This window comes from Phasianus colchicus, chromosome 13 (assembly GCF_987193195.1).
Source record: "Phasianus colchicus chromosome 13, bPhaCol1.hap1.1, whole genome shotgun sequence".
Classification (NCBI taxonomy): Eukaryota; Metazoa; Chordata; class Aves; order Galliformes; family Phasianidae; genus Phasianus; species Phasianus colchicus.
The window spans coordinates 11,346,494-11,362,448 of record NC_143448.1 but is presented as its reverse complement, the minus strand read 5'-3'; the positions used below and the strand labels follow the sequence as shown (position 1 = coordinate 11,362,448).

The 15,955-nt window shown below is 43.0% G+C and overlaps 1 protein-coding gene across 2 annotated transcripts in view; it reads left to right on the top strand.

Moving 5' to 3' along the window:
- The window catches only part of WTIP (WT1 interacting protein), a 74,359-nt gene that overhangs the window by 40,683 nt on the left and 17,721 nt on the right, over positions 1-15,955 (top strand). The window contains exon 3 of one of the 2 annotated variants that reach the window (XM_031615423.2): positions 13,941-14,008. In XM_031615423.2, coding sequence (XP_031471283.1) covers positions 13,941-14,008 — 68 coding nt within the window. The other variant, XM_090149339.1, reaches the window with a different exon arrangement.

The window sequence follows — 15,955 nt, the reverse complement described above, 5'->3', positions numbered from 1 at the left end:
TATTGGTGTTGGACACAGAGATGGTACAGCTCAGAGGCTAGCAGGTGCAGGTGTACAGAATCAGCACATTAGAGTCTTGGGGAGGTTCCACTTAATACATGAAGGGGAAATTATAATTTATCAGTGAAATTCTGCAACTGATTCTGTACAGTTTTGAATGGTTAACCTTGGAGTTTATAGCAACCAGTGCATTTGGTGTTTGTGGTTTGATGTACAGCTGCTTTTCCATGAAGGTTTTTCTAGCCCAAAGTTTTATGAATGGAATATGAGGAGAAAAAAAAAGCATCAGGGAAATAATCCAAAAGAAGGAATAACTACGTTTGATATAAGCATGGCTGAAGGCAGTGGTTTTCATTGTTTTAGTCACCACTGGCTGTAGTGGCAAGCTGATGTCTCGTTCTGGTTAGGGAAGAGGAGAAGGAAGTGGACTTAGTGGAAAATTGATTGCATCTACTTGGGCTCTTTCCAGCTGAATCCTGAGTTAAGTACATTCATCCTGAACTAATCGTTGGGGAGAATTGGCTGAAATCTCACATACTTCTTAAAAGGAAAGCTGAGCATTAAAGGAACAATATCCTTATTGTACCTGAGTGCCAAGAGGAGTGAGTGAACTATCAGAAGCCCTACCTATTCAGCTCCTGTGTCTTGGAAGCTGCTTGTGCTTTTAGTTTTAAAGGGACCTGGTGCAGGACGCGGTGGTCAGTCTGCCACAAAATACCAAGGACAGGCTGTTTGGCAGGGCTGTTTTCTGACTGTATTTTGAATTGGCTCAGCCAGCCTCAGTGCATTTCAGTAATTCAGTACAATTGTAACTTTGAGTTGTATTTCATCAGCAGCAAAGTATATTAGATTATCAGCTAAAACACATCTAAGATTCTAGCAAGGTTTATTTGGAGCTGTGTGGAATAAACCTGGAGTAACATTATTAACATCAGTGTAATCATTTGCTAGCATGAATAAGAGGAGTTATCTCAGTTCTTTTGAGTTTCTTGCTAAGTGATCTACACCCAAAAACTCTGCTTCAAAACTGGCAGAACATTGTAGTGCTTCGCCATCCTGAGATTTTTCACACAGTATACTACTAACCTAAGCTTTTTTTTTTTTTTTGAACTGTCGGTGCTGAAAGAGAACGTATTTAGACCCCCTTTTCCAGATGGTGAACTTGCATTATCAAATTCAGAGCTTTAAGTTGTTGCTTTCTAGCACTGTAATTCTCAATAATCTCATGTTAATGCAAAGGTTTACCTCAGAATGAGAACCTTAGCACATGAACTTGATTTCACAAATGCATGGGTGCATTGGTGTTGGCTGCTCAACACTTTCTGGATGTGACTCAGTTCAAGCACTGCCAGCATGTTTAGGTTCAGCAGCAGCATCCTTTGATGCTATTCACAGTGAGGTGCTGACACATACAGTGCTACTAGGAGGAAGAAAGTGAGCTGTTCCTGTGCAAATCCATTCTTGTTTCTCTGAGATAACTCAGAAGATGGTTTAGGGAAATTGCTCATCACCCTTAAGGCACTTCTGCATGTTGCCACAGGTTTGGGCTGTGTCCACTCCTTGTGTTCAACGTACTTTTATGTATAAAGTATTAGGAAAGAAGGGGATGATGCTACCGTTAACTCTATGCAAAGGTGGCATTTGGCAGTCTGACTTGTTTCTCTGTGCCAGCTTTTGATCAAGTTTCCATTCAGGCTAAGCTATGATTTTGAGCTGAGTCTGAACTTGAAAGGAGAACAATGACTTGCAGGAAAGAACTGGTGGCAATGGTGAGGGGTGTGCAGTGCCCTCAGCCAACTTTCAGTGCCCAAAGCATCTAACTAACTTTTGCGAGTTAAGTTTATCAGGTGGAGTTTCTGGTGGATTCTTGCCTTAAATGTCCAGATAGCAGTCAGAACTAAATGACCTTAAACAAACAAAAATTCCACACCTTCAATTTTACTGGAACACAGTAACTGCTTCTTTTGAATGTATTCTCAGAGGAACTACATCCTGTGTGAAGTATAGCACTTCACTTCTCATGAAGGTTGCTTGTTAACTCAGGGCAATGCAGAATTTGGTGGCTTTGTCACAGCTCCTGTAGGGAGCTTACATGGAGAGCAAGGAGTTTTTGAGTAATGTGTAGGTGTCCACTTCTGTGTTATACAGTAAGGACCTGAGCAGAGTGTCAAAAAGCTACTCCCTAAAAATACCAACTGTGTCTGTGTCCTGAATCTTTTTCATTGCTGTGTGCAGCTCAAGAAGGAAGTTTTAGGCTTTGATTTACAACACTTCTCTAGTCTTGTGGTGATGGCTGGAGAGGCTGCCTTGTTCTGTAGGAAGCAACAGAAGCTGAGATCAGCAGAGGTTTAAAACAAACAAAAGGGGAACACTTCATACAATGCATAATGAAACTGCGGAACTCGCTGCCATAGGGACAGTGTGGATGCCAGAAATATAAATGAGCTCATAGAGGAATTAGACAAATTAAAGAAGGATTGGTCCAGCGAGGCTATAAAACATAATAGTTCTGATGCAACCTGCAGTGCAGGAAGGCCTAAAGTGCTGCTTGCTGGAAGCAGAGTGGTTGTTCTTGGGAACACATCAGCCTGTGCAAGCCCTATTTCTAATGCACTTTCCCATTCAATTTCAACTGTTGGCTGGAGCTGGAGACAGGATACTGTGCTAAATGGTGTGCTGCCATTGCAGTAGTTCTTAATAGAGCTTGAATAAAAACCACCCACCATGTTCCACGGGTAACAGCTAGTGAGGCTGCTTGGGAAGGTTGTGTCCTGCGGAGTCAGGAAGGCTTGGCCTGGAACTGACTGCAGTTTGGTGATGGATATATTTTGCCATGGAATGGGCTGACGCTGGGACTCCTGGGAGAGTATGATAAGACAAGTCCTCTTTTAAGTCCAGCTCACAGGCAGCAGCTGGGAAAGCTGTATTCCTTGTTGATAACAAGCTGGGTCTGTGATGGAGCCATGAAAGCCTCTCACAGTGGAAGCTTACCTTGGGGTAAGAGAGATATACCTACTTCCCTTTCAACTTGCTGAGTGGTAGGAAGTCCTCTTACAGCTTCTGCTTGGTTATCTGTGTTATTATGCCTTTCTTTTTATAATTTTTTGCAGTTGTAAACCTAGTTCTGAAAAAAGGAATTCTAATTCAAATACATTTGGAGCTTTATTTTATATTTCCCTGTTAGCACGTCTGTTTGCTAGCTCATGAAAACTATATTTTAAGAGAAATTTTAGTATATGTAGGTCAAAAGCAGCTATTAGATCAGTGCAGGCTCTTGTGTTTCTGTTTTTAAATACATGCTTAGCATACGTTTTTACAAACTCCTTTTAAATGCAAGTTTGTCTGTCAGAGCTCCATGGAAATAATTTGTGCCTTAATCCTGGAATTGATGGGTGATGGGATAGAGTAAATACATAAGTGGGGAAAGAACGGAAACATCTGCTGGATTTTAACTTTTTGCAGTTTGTATGGAAGTTTGAAAGTATCTGCAGAGTTTATAATATGGTCTGTACAGGAATGCTTTGCTCAAGTACCAGAGGTCAGAGATCTTCTAGTCCCTACAACACTAAGTAACCTTTTGGTTAAATAACCTGACAGAGGAGTACAAGGAGAGAGAAAGGAAGAGAGAATTCCACAGCAGAGTAAACATGGCATGGAGATTGTGGATACCCTGCCAAGAAAGGTGGGGTTTTCCAGCAAGGTAACAAAAGATATTAGCTATTTGTCTACGTAATCCTACTGGAAACTGACAGTTTGGTCACACAGCTAGATTGGGCCAGAAGTGTACTCTCCACATTCTCTCCTCTCAGTCCCAGGTTTGCTGTTGCTGATTCAGTGAAGATGAAAGCTGCATAGCAGTCAGAGCAAGACATATTACCAACCTAAGTGCAAAAATGCGGAGCTTCTTGGCAGCAAGGGCATGCTTTCTGGACAGGTGATCTCTTCAGTGTACTAGTTGACAGGAGGCAAAATCCAAGAGAAGGTAATGAACTTTTCATTTTGATGTCATAGCAGGTTAAGGTAAACTGCAGAGGAGATTCTAGAGTTTACCTTGAGCTACAGATGTGTCAAACTAATAAAGTGCCTTGTTTTCATCTGGATTTTACCATTTACCTAGTGCACAGCAAAGACGCAGTATGTTGGGGCAGGGCAATTTCTACCAGCTGCAAATACAGCTCAGCATTGTTGTATGCAGCACAGGCACAGAATTGGCCACTGTTTTATAAAGAGAGTGGGTCAGTGAGTGCCCTGGTAAGAGCAACAGGAACTGGGAGGAAAACAGCACGCTGCCATCTGCCTCTTTGGGACAGATCAACTTGAGACAGAGATTGAAAATGAATGCTGCTTTGCAGCCACAGCTGATTTGTACTGAGAGGTTTTTAACATACAAATAAGAGTTAGGAACTTAAACTGTGGAGGAACGTTCAGTTAATGGCTGTATTAAAAGACATTTTAAGTTCTCACACAAACATTTTAATAGATACAGTGGATCAAAATTTTATAAATTTCCTAATCCTTAAAACCGTCCATTCGTGTCCTCCCACTTCTACCTATCTGACGATAATATTTGATTAGAATTTGTTCACAGACTCTGAATACTCTTTCCTGAAAGAATCTATGTAAAGGGAGAAAACAATACACATCCTGTACTCCACCTTCATAGGCCTCTAGCATACGATGCCACCTTTTGTTTGCAAGAGTTTAAATTTCAAATAAAATCCCAGCATTCTTTTGAAAAAAAGGAAAGGGCCTCTCCCCTGCTTAGATTGTCAAATCCCAGACTAGCCCGGAATTGAATAGGCCAAGTCAGTGACCTCAGTCAGAAAGAATGTTGGTTATTTACGTAGGGCTTCTGCTATTTTAGCAGCAAACCTTTTCTTCTGAAAGGACAATGTATACTGTTTTGTGTTTACGGCCAAGTAAAAAGCTTGTACATTTGAGATTTGCATTGTAATAGCCTCGTAATTCAATATACAGCATCCTCAAAAATAGCAGTGCTGGACTCTGTTTTGTCTTAGCCGGTGCTGGTCTTTTAAAGGCTTTCACAAGAGTTCTCTGAAAAACCATCCTAAAGATTCAGCAGCTTATGTATTTGCCTCAGTGTTTTGTTTTTCTCTGGAGTTTTGCTTGTTTTCAGAAACTAAATTTAGTGTGGTTTCTTTATTAGCTATCGGGCCACTGCTCAAAATATTTTGATGCATCTCAAGCTAAGCTGTGCCCGCAGCTTGAAACCAGAAAAATGTGTGAGTGTACGTGTGTGTGTGTAATTCACACACCGAGCATTTTTCCTGAAATAATGGAAGATCTTTACAAGCATTCTGGCCCGGTGGATGAGCCTGCAATTCCAAATGGTTTTTAAAAGTGTGCCTTTCTCAATAGATCGTAACCATGAGGAGCTATTGTGTGAGTAAAGCACACATTTAGGATCCAATCCTGCATTCCTTAAAGTCAATGGGAGTCTGAGCGTGAAAGGAATGCAGGATTGGGTCCTGAAACAGGGAACCAAAATTGTGTGCCAGATTGCTTTGAAAAGAAAAATACAGCACATCCACAGTAGCCACTTTTTAGTGTTTCAGATTTCAAACGGCTGCAGTCTGTGAAAAGTGGCTTCTGCCAACATGCAGTATCTTCTATTCAAAGGAATTTGGCATTGATTTTTTTTCTATCTTCAAAACCCTGAAAGCCCTAGAAATTCACCCCTCCTCTCACAAAGCCGCAGCGCTGAGCATTGTGAGATGGGGACCGGGCGGCGGTGGTGGGGGATGGAAATGTCACCCACCCCGGTTGCGGGCCATGGGGTTGGGCCGCAGGTCTGTCGGTGGCTCCTTGCCCTGTACAATGAGATGCTGCACGGCTGCACCCTGCTGCTGCGGGCGCTGCATGGACCGTCCCGCCTTACTCGGGGGGGTTACGCTCATGTGGAGGGGATGGAGAAGAAAAATGTGATTAACAACCGTTAATTGAGGGGCTGAGCAGCCTTGGTGCTCCTCGTTTTCAACTGAGTAACAGAAACCCCAAGTAAAGGAAACCTCTCTGCAGATATGCAGTCAGAAGCCAGAGTGAGGGGTGGAGAACTGAAGGCTCTAACTCGTGTCAGTCGAGGAGAAATGATAACAAATAAATAAAAAGCATTGGAAGCTTTTGTTTTCTTTTGGCACATCTTTAATGCCTGGCGAGCGAGTGTTCCCTTTGTAGTGAAAGAAAATAGATCTGGATGAAATTCAGCATCCGTTTTGTCCTGTGCTAAGTGGGTAGAGGAGATAACAGAATCAAGTTGTTATTTAATATTTTCAACGATTTCTTCTGTGTTTGTAAACTTGGTATTTCTCTTAAAGTATCAGCATCTAACTTCAGTTTTAGCTTCTGTTTCTCAGACATACTGCTGTTCTGACCTCTGGTGTGGCAGATTGTATTCCAAATATTGCATTCACTTTTCAGAATTTGAGTTATCTTAGTCCCTGCTTCTCAACTGCTAAAATGTGTATCTACATTTTTAACCTAATGTTCTTTGAAATCTGGATCTGTCTCATGCTATCAGAAGGCAGTCTGAGCGGTTCTGTGCTTTCTAATGGCACAGGTCTGGCACATTGTTTGGCAAGAAGAACCGCAGCATCTGTGCTGGAGAATTTAATACTAGGGATGCTGGTCTCCAATGTGGTGCCCTGTACTGTTGTGTGGTATCTGCAGCCCCTACTGCAGTCCTTTGGGCACCAGTCACCCAGGAACAGGCTCAGTGATGGGCACCCAGGGCACAGCCGTGGGTGGCGCGTGGGATGTAACGGTGCACATGGGGTTCTGTCTGTGCAGGGAACAAGGGCAGCCCGTAGATGACCTTTGCAGAATGGCTCTAAAACAGAAATCCCCAGTCAAGAGCTTTTGTAAAACTAAGTTACCAATTCTACCCTCCTAAATTTTAAGTTTCCTGAAGCAGCGTTGGCTCCAGCTGCAGAAGGACAGCAGGTGAGAAAATGCAACTTTTGCTCAGCCTAGGCTACTTAGGACTAGCCTGATTTCACTTGAATGGGGTTCTGGGGCAACATACAGGCATTTTCCTTCTCTCTTACGATAGCTGTGAAGTACTTAAGCAAATGTTGTTGTATATGAATCTTTACTGTATATTTACATGCCACTTTTAGTTCAACTCTTTGAGAAACTTGCTTAAGATCCTAGCATGAGACTGGTAATGCTGCTGCTGCTGCATCAGTTGCTGCAGAGTTGGCATCTGAAGCTGTTAGCAAGCAATTAGGTCCATGTTTAACATTGCTAAATAAAACAGATATGCACAATTTGTTGGTCAGTCAGGCATGAAGAGCCAGGGGCTGACGTGCTCAGAAAGCTGCATGAGTTCTGGACCAAAACTTGGAGAGTGTGGAAATGCACACTGAGTGCCCCTGGAGCAGCACTGGGCTGTGCTGGGGGGCTCAAGCACATCTTTGTGCCTGTAGCTGGAGGAGAGGTGCTGCAGCAGGGCAGCACCAGCCATCCCACCTGCCCTCATACAGCCACCCCTTTCTGCCTGAGCAGAGCTCTGGAGGAGCCGCACCTCCATGGGAGATGCAGTGGCAGAGCTGAGGCCTGTGCTCGTGTGTGGTCAGACCTACCCAGGCATGTTTCTAGCGAACAGGAATGGCAGGTACTCAAATAGTATTCAGTGGCAATAGCTCTGGCTGCACAGGCTTTTAATTAGCTCTACCTTATCGAAGGAAGCATCCTTATCTTTAGCAGCAGTGCAGCCGAACTCTTCAATTGCAGACCATACCGGGAGATTTTAATTATATGTTCTGATTAAAATATGGGCTTCTTGTTCCACACAGCTGTAACATGAGAAATAAAAATGATATTACTAGTTATCTTGCACGTTGTTCCCACTGAAACCTTCCAGCATGAAGTTATGAGAATGGGCACATGTATTGAAAATATCCTGACGGAGATAACGATGATGAGGAACTATGCCAGTGTATTTTGCAGCACGTGAGTAGTCTCAGGGCTGTGCTGGGCATTATCTTACAGACTGTGGCTGCAGCATTCCCATTATGTCAGTGGGGAGCTGTTTGTTTTTAAGTAGTGGTAGCCCCTGAGACAACACAGACTTCTCACATGAACTTGCTTACTCTACAATAGTAGTAAATCATTATTATTACCCAACGGTTGCATGTTTTTAATCATCAAAGTCCTTAAAATATTATAATAATGCTTGGCACTTTTCAACTTCAAAGTGCTGCAAGCAGTAATTAGGTCTAATAACCATGCTGTGACAGTGAGACATTGCTATCTCTTGTTTTACAAAGGAGAGGAAGGGGGGGTCAGCCCCTGATTCAGTTGCATCATCCTCTGTGGGGCTGGAAATCTACCACCGAAGGCTGTGACTTGATAAACTCACCTCTCCCTAGACAAATATCCTCCTGCTAACAGCATCCAGAAGGGCTCTGAAGATGTTTTCAGTGTTGCTGGGGAAAGGGGCAGGACATTTCCAGCACTTGGAGCTCCTTCTTGAGACTGTAAAACCTGATCTGATTTGCATTTTGTTCCATAAGGGCCTGGAGCAGCTTTTGAAACTGTTGGAAAAAGTTCTACCCCGTCTTGGCTTCCTGACTGGTGTATTTTCACCACCAGGCAAAGTGTTTGGAGACTGGAGGGAATAGTTGTGGACAGCATGTGTCAGTGGTGGGTCATTTTTCCTTTTGCAAGTTGAGTCCTTTGCTAAAGCAACTATTCTTTTATGCCTTCCTTTTAGTTTGCAGCACATAGAACATAAAAATGGTGCAGGAAGTAATTATTAGATAAATTTAAACAGTAGAAACACACAAATTGGTTAAATGAAAAATTGATGTTAAAAACCTAGAGCTGATTCTGACTTTATGTATTAAAAGAAAGTTCCAAAGGGCCCGTTTTCTTTTGGGCATTTGTTGTCTTGGCTGCAAATACCAGTTATGCTCATTCCTTGAGACAACTTCATTTCTAGCTTACTTTTTATTATGTTTAAATGCTAAGATATCTATGTGAAATGCCTCATTCTTAATTGGAATATTTACAAGCTGTCTGTCTTCTGCCTAACATAGCAGAAGATAGCATTTTTATCCTGGAGCCTCTCTACCTTATCAACATGTGGATGTCAGTTTAAAACGTAGTAGATGGTCATATATTGTCCCTGTGTGTGCATAAGCTTTTTCTACGGTAAACAAGGCTAAAGAGCACACAAGTTAAAAAAAGAGCTTCCTGTAACAGCTGATGTTACATGTCTGCACCTGAGGTACAGACTGGAAGGTGTTCTGCCCTTGTCTTTGGGCCTGCATGGTCCCCTCACACGGTCTTGGCCGACCTGCTGCTATTTGGGTCAGATATGAAACTGAGCCTCTTCCCTGCTGCTGTTGAAAACTGGTCTGACAGGGTGGATGTGCCAAGGTGGGTATCCAGCTAAAAGAGGGAAGAAGCACAGTGTTTGTGAAATCTTCTACTTGTGAACTCTCTGCTAGGCTGCTCATTATAAGTGCTTGTTATTATTATAATGAGCTGTCTGTAGGTTGTTTCAAGTTTTGTTAGAAACTCTGATTTTTGCTTCAATATTATGAAAGCAAATAGTAAGCTGGACTTGGCTGCACTCAGACATTTAAAGGAAAACCGAGCAGCAGGCCATTTTATCAGTGGACAGGAGGTGTACCTGGTTATTTGACCAGATGCTTGACTCAGCTGGCTAAAACAAATTTGGCTAAAGCTTTTGTTAAACTTTACTTGACAGTACCAGGTTACAACTGCATGGGACAGGTTAGTGCTCTGTGGGCTCCAGAGCTGCTCCAGTATCTCAAGAGAAGAAGCTGCCCTGACAGCAGCTCATTTGGCTGTCCCAGCCTGCAAAGCCTTGTACCCTGGTGCAGGGCATCCTTGGCTGGCTGGCCAGTCAGCACAGCATGCTGTGGCTCTTTTGCTTGGTGTCCCTCTGGCAAATGCTGGCGGATTTGGGTCCGTGATGGTGTTCACTTGATGCCAGGCACTCTTAGAGCTGGGTGTTTGACTGTGCTCAGTGGAGCCATTTAGCAGCTTGTCCTAGTGTGCAAGTGGAAAGTAGGTTTTTGCCTTTATTTCTAAAATGCAGTATGTAGCAACCAATGCAGTGCAGTCTGCACTATTTGTGTGATAACTTGCAGCTGCTTGTTTATGAGATAATTATTGTACTATATCCATGAATGAATGTCCTCTAAGGTAGAAGACATATCAATCATATTAATTATTGCTAATAATAGTGATTAGCATGTGAGTAAGCTTTTTGCTTGTTCTGTGAGTTTAGGCAAGTCACTTCCTTAACAGTTGGCTTGTTTTTTTTTCAGCTATGAAATGGGGAAAATAGTAGTTTTCCTCAGTTTTGCATGCAGTGTGAGTGTTGCATGTGTTGTTGTTTAACTTAGCAGGTGGCTCAGCACCACACAGTTGTTCGCTCGCTCCCTCTTTCCCAGTGGGATGGGAGAAAGAATCAGAAAGAAAACCAAAAAACAACTTATCTACTAAGATAGAGAAAAGGTAAAGGATAATAGGACTGTATGTATGTATATGAATGTCTATAACAAGTGATGCACAAGCAATTGCTTACTACCCACGACCGATGCCCAGGCGAGCCCCCCAGCATGCAGAAACTAAACTTTTCTAAACTTTCTTTCCACGTGATGTCATACAGTATGGAATATCTGTTTGGCCAGAATCAGTTATCCTGATTCTGTCTCTTCACAGCACCTTGGGCCCCTTAGAATCATAGAATCACCAAGGTTAGAAAAGACCTGTAAGATCATCCAGTCCAACCGTCCACCTATCACCAGTATTTCCCACTATGTCCCTCAGTACAACATCTAAATGCTTTTTGAACACCTCCAGGGTTGGTAACTCCATCACCTCCCTGGGCAGCCTGTTCCTGCACCTGACCGCTCTCTCAGAGAAGAAATATTTCCTAACATCCAACCTGAACTTTCCCTGATGCAACTTGAGGCCATAAGGCCTGGGAGGCCCTTGTGCCTCCCTGCTTCTTTTGCTCCTCTTGTTGGTAGGACAGCAGAAGAAACTGGGGAAGCTGAAGTGTCCTTGGCTTTGTACAGCACTGCTCAGCAACAACTGCATGCATCAGAGTGTTATCAGCATTGTTTTTCTCCTAAAACCAAAACAAAGCATTGTACCAGACACTATGAAGAAAACCAACTCTGTCTCAGCTGGAACGAAAACAGTATGAAACAGACTGCATCACTGTATAGGAAGGGAAGTCAGTTACCTGTGTTTGCCAGCTGGTACAGAGCCATGTGGAATTGAGGAGCAGCAGCTCACAAGCTGTGCAGTGACTGGGATAGGGGCTTGTAGCTTTGCTGTGCTTGGGTGAGGTAAGGTTGTTTCATGTCTTAGGGCAGTCAGCTGCCAAACACCCTTGGTATTATAAGCATCACTGAGAGTCAGTCTAAAACATCCTTTTTGCCATGTTTACTTTGCACCCTTCTCGTTCAGGGCAGAACCAGGCCTCATTGACTTCTGCCAGGGTGCTGTGCTGAGGAAATCACAGGATTAGAATTTGAGGCCCTTCTTTCAACCTGAGAGCTGCCAGGGTCTGCACAGCACAACAAGAAGCAGGATGTACAGGCACTCATGTACCTTCTGTAATGCCTCAGGAGATGCTGGTGCCCGCCCTCACTGAGGGCATTGATTTCATGTAGAGATGCTTCCAGCACCGTAGTTCAGGATTTGCCCCTAATTATCTGTGCTGCTTCTGATCACAATGGGTGTGCAGTGAGGGTGATGGACAGAGCTTTACCACATGAAGCCAATGCCCTCTTTCTGTACTGGTGACGGCAGTGTGTGTGAGCAAGTTGGAAGTGCATCAGCACATCAAAGACAAGTCTGTGGCCAGAGTGTGGCCCCTTCATTTCCCATACGAAGGCCAGGATGTCCTTCAAAAAGCTGTTCTGACCTTTGTTCTTTTCCTCCTTCTCTTTCTCATAATTTTATTATTAGTTCCTTTATTTTCATTTAGGTAAGTACATCAGGGCAAAGGACAGCAGTCCTTGGTTTCTTTTCTGGAGTAGATCTCTTTCTTGGCCAAATGTCCCCTTGCCCAACTCTGTGCCTGGTTGGCCCTACACCTTGGCAGAGGATGTTACGCATCAGCAAGCTGGCACAAGCTTTGTACTCAGAGGTGTTCTGAAAGATGACAACAGTGCTGTAGTTAATACCGGGAGCAGGCTGGGAATGGCAGTGACAAATCTTTTGGTGGAGAGATTTAAGAACAGTGGCAATGCAGCAGAGATCAAGAGGTGGTTGCTCCTGATCCAGCCTAGAGAGGCTCTGTGACCCCCCTGCGAGCTGTCCTGGCCCCATGTCTTGTTTCTATGATATATGGCACAGAGCCATTTTACCAAAGAGTCTCAGAGAAGATTGATGGTCTCAGTGCATTGTCCACACTGCCGGGCTCCTGGTCCCCACCAGAGCTACCGGGCAGCTGGAAAGACAAACAAGAGCTGACTCCACCTACCAGCAGTATGGAGACAGCAGCCTGTGAGATCGACAGCCCAAGAATGTGCACACAAAAGAAGCATTTCCCTCTGCCACGACAGTAAAACCGCCAGACAACCACATGCAGCATGTGATTTCCCAAAAGCTTCAGTCCAGATCCTAAGTTTTTTGTGCCACACACTGTTTCCCAGGATTGGATCACAGGGGCAACGTGTAAAAGGCACTTTTAAGCAATGAAAATTAATCATATTTTCCTCAACACTGTTTATGGAAACCTTGAAGAACACTTCTGCCCCTCTGTGCTTGGCCAACTGGCTCAGCTCTCTGGCCCTGAGAGTTGAACCCACCACAGATAGGTGGTGTTTATGGGGCAGCTGCTCTGTCTTGGAGAAGTCCAAGCTTGTTCTGTGGAATAAAAGCTTCAACAGTGACCTGAGAGAGGTTTTCTATTGACCTGTAGTACAGAGTCTTTTGCCTTCTTCATTGCTTTTGTGTCCCTGACAGTATTGCTGCTGTGCATTCCCATCCGCAGCTGGTATGCAGCCTGCAGTATGCACTGTGCCATCTGCCTGCCTAAGCTGCAAGTGGCTTGTGAGAGCATCCAAGTATCTGGGAGCTTTGGCCACTCAGAACCTGACAGGGAGTGGAAATAAGGTGAGTCAGCACTGGTTTGGTTTCCATCCACTAGCTGGTTTTACACTGATAAAATCTCTTCCCCTTTGGTGTGGCAGTTCTGGTGTACAGCAGAGATCTGGTGTGTGGTACCTAAAATCTGGCTGGGCTCAGTTATTTCTGAGTTCATTTTTTGTATCCATTTTGTATCCATTTTGTTGGGACTCACTGTAGTCTGCTGTGTACTTCTTAACTGTAAGGGGTACTGCCAGTTCATGATGATCACAGGCTTTGTCAGTAGAGTTCTGTAAGATTTAATGAAATCTCTTGTTTTCATTGTGATATTCTGTATTCACCTTCATGTGTGACCAGTACTGCCTTAGTATCGCAGGTAGTTCAGTGCATAGTTATTTTGAAATTGATTGATGCTTCAGTGACAGGAATAGCCATATGCTGTATTCTGTGTTTGTGATCCTTCAGAGACAAATGTGTTGCTGATGTTGATTCCAGTGGATGTGATCCAGTGGATTCCAGTGATGTGATTTCACTTGCTAAGGAAATTTTATCAATTTACAAATGAGCCTTTCCCCACAGAATAGTCCTCTCTGGTTTTAGATTTCAAATTTTCTAGGAACTGGTATCAGCTGGGTTCTATCAATCACAACTAATGTTTGGTTGATAAGGAGTTTGTTAATGCATGATGGAGACTACAGGCTAATCCTCCACCTGGGTGGATGTTGCCAACAGTAAAGACATCAGGAGCTGGCCACGTTAACACACGCAGCAGGACATGCTTTATACTTCGTATCCTGAACAAAGTACAAAATTCTGACAGTGCAATATTTTTACAGGGAGAAGACTACGAGGAAAAGCATTCTACAATGTCAATGGCAAGGTGTACTGTGAAGAAGACTTCCTAGTAAGTAAGCCTTAAGGCATTTTTTTCATTGTTTTTAGACCAAATTGTTTTTTTATATTGTGTTTGCTTTGGGAGTTGGTTTTGTCTTCTGGAGTAGCCTTCTGTCAGTGCTGGAATTGGGAAACATTTTACTACTAATTCCATAACAGGATTGGGCCCACAGTTTGAAGAGGTGGGTATGAAACCAAGTATGTAACTGTTCATAAGCCATTACAAAGTTAAATTACAAGAATAAAAAATGGAGCTGCTTAAGCTTGGGTCTTATTGCATCTACAAAGCCTGTACAAAGTCAATGTTAAATATCTGGGGAATGCAAGTCACAACAAGAGGGAAGACATTTCTGTCTGGAGCACATCATTGCTGTGTACATTGTTGCCTTGTTGCAGGTGCAGTTTTAATATCACAGCTCTGCTAGGAGTGATGTGGAGCTTTACTGTGATTAGCTAAAAACCATTAGCCATAGAGGAGCAACTAATTTTCTCTCCATGCGCCCAGAGTTTTTATAAATGCTGTATGTTAATAGAAGCTTAGTCATGAAAAGGAAAAGGAAGCTTATTGCTGGGTTGCGTTGTTCCAAAAATAAAGTATTTGTGCAACTAAGAGTGCAGATTGTGCAGTACACAGAGACTGATTTCATAAGTGGCACACCATTTATAATTAAGAATGAATGAACAGTGTGGCTGGCAATTGAACTGCTACGTTTCCGCTTATAGGATGATGAATTGGAGAAACTAGTATGTTGAATTTACAGCACCTTTGTTCACTGAAATACCATTTATTTAGCATCATGGGTCTTCAGAACAGCTTTCCATTTCTAATGAAAATATGTCCATCCTTTTTAAAAGGATTACTCAGAGTATATCTCACAGCAGACGTATTACTGGTAGTTCAGATCGCACAAATGCGTTTCTCATCATGAAAACTATGGAAATTCTCAGAATGTAAACCATGTTTGCCTTTGTGTTATACCTGTAGTCTCAGCCTACCACAGCTGGAAACTCCTGAGAAGAGCTGGTCATATTTTGTGCAGAAAGGTTACTTGCTGCAATTGAAATATGTTACTGTTTTGCCTGTGAAAATGCTATTTTCTTCCATGCTTTTTTCAACTCCTCCTTGCCCCTGTTTCTGCGAAGTGTAGAAAGACAGGAAGAATAGAGTGTGAGGTGGAGGGGCATTTGACCCTTTGAGATTTTTATTTTGTACTGTGTGAGAATGTACTTTTTCCATGACCAAAACCCTTCATACAGACTCAGTGGACACAATTGTTGGTATTAGCTTGTAATCTCAGCCTAAACAAGGCAATTTTAAATCTGAAAATCTACATCTTTTTGGAGAACATTCAGGGTTTGAGTAAGGAATTGACATGTTCTGTAGTAGGCTTCTGGAGGGAGATGCAGTGATTTTCCCAATAAAACAGTTTAAGGACCTGATAGGAATACATTTTCTGCAACTATGGGAGCTGTTTGGACTTTTAAGGTGTAGATATTTAAGCCTAGTCCTGCTGTGGGCACTTTGTAACAGATCTCTTCTAGCATGGGGAGATGAGAGAGAAACAGACTCAAGGACTGCAGCAAAATGCAGTAAAAGAAATTAAATTCTGAAGTTATCCTGCCAGCATTAAACTGGCTGCTTCTCAGAAAGTGATTTTGCTCTCTTTCATTTTCCCTTGGAGCAAACCTCATAGCAAGAATACCAGAAATTGCCTTGTTTCTCTAATTAAAACAGCTTTGCTAACTTTAGAGTCCTGTGGACTGAGCAAGCTCAGAACAGAGCAGTCAGAGGAAAAGGCTGCATAGCAGCACTCAAAAAGGAAATCACTTTAACTACTTCTTGCCTCCAGATCTTGCTCCTAAGCAGTGCAGAAGTCTAGTGCTGTCTAAAAAGAGGTTTCTCTGTCCAAAACAGAGAGCCAATTTTTTTTTCAATATAACTGAAAATTTAAAACTC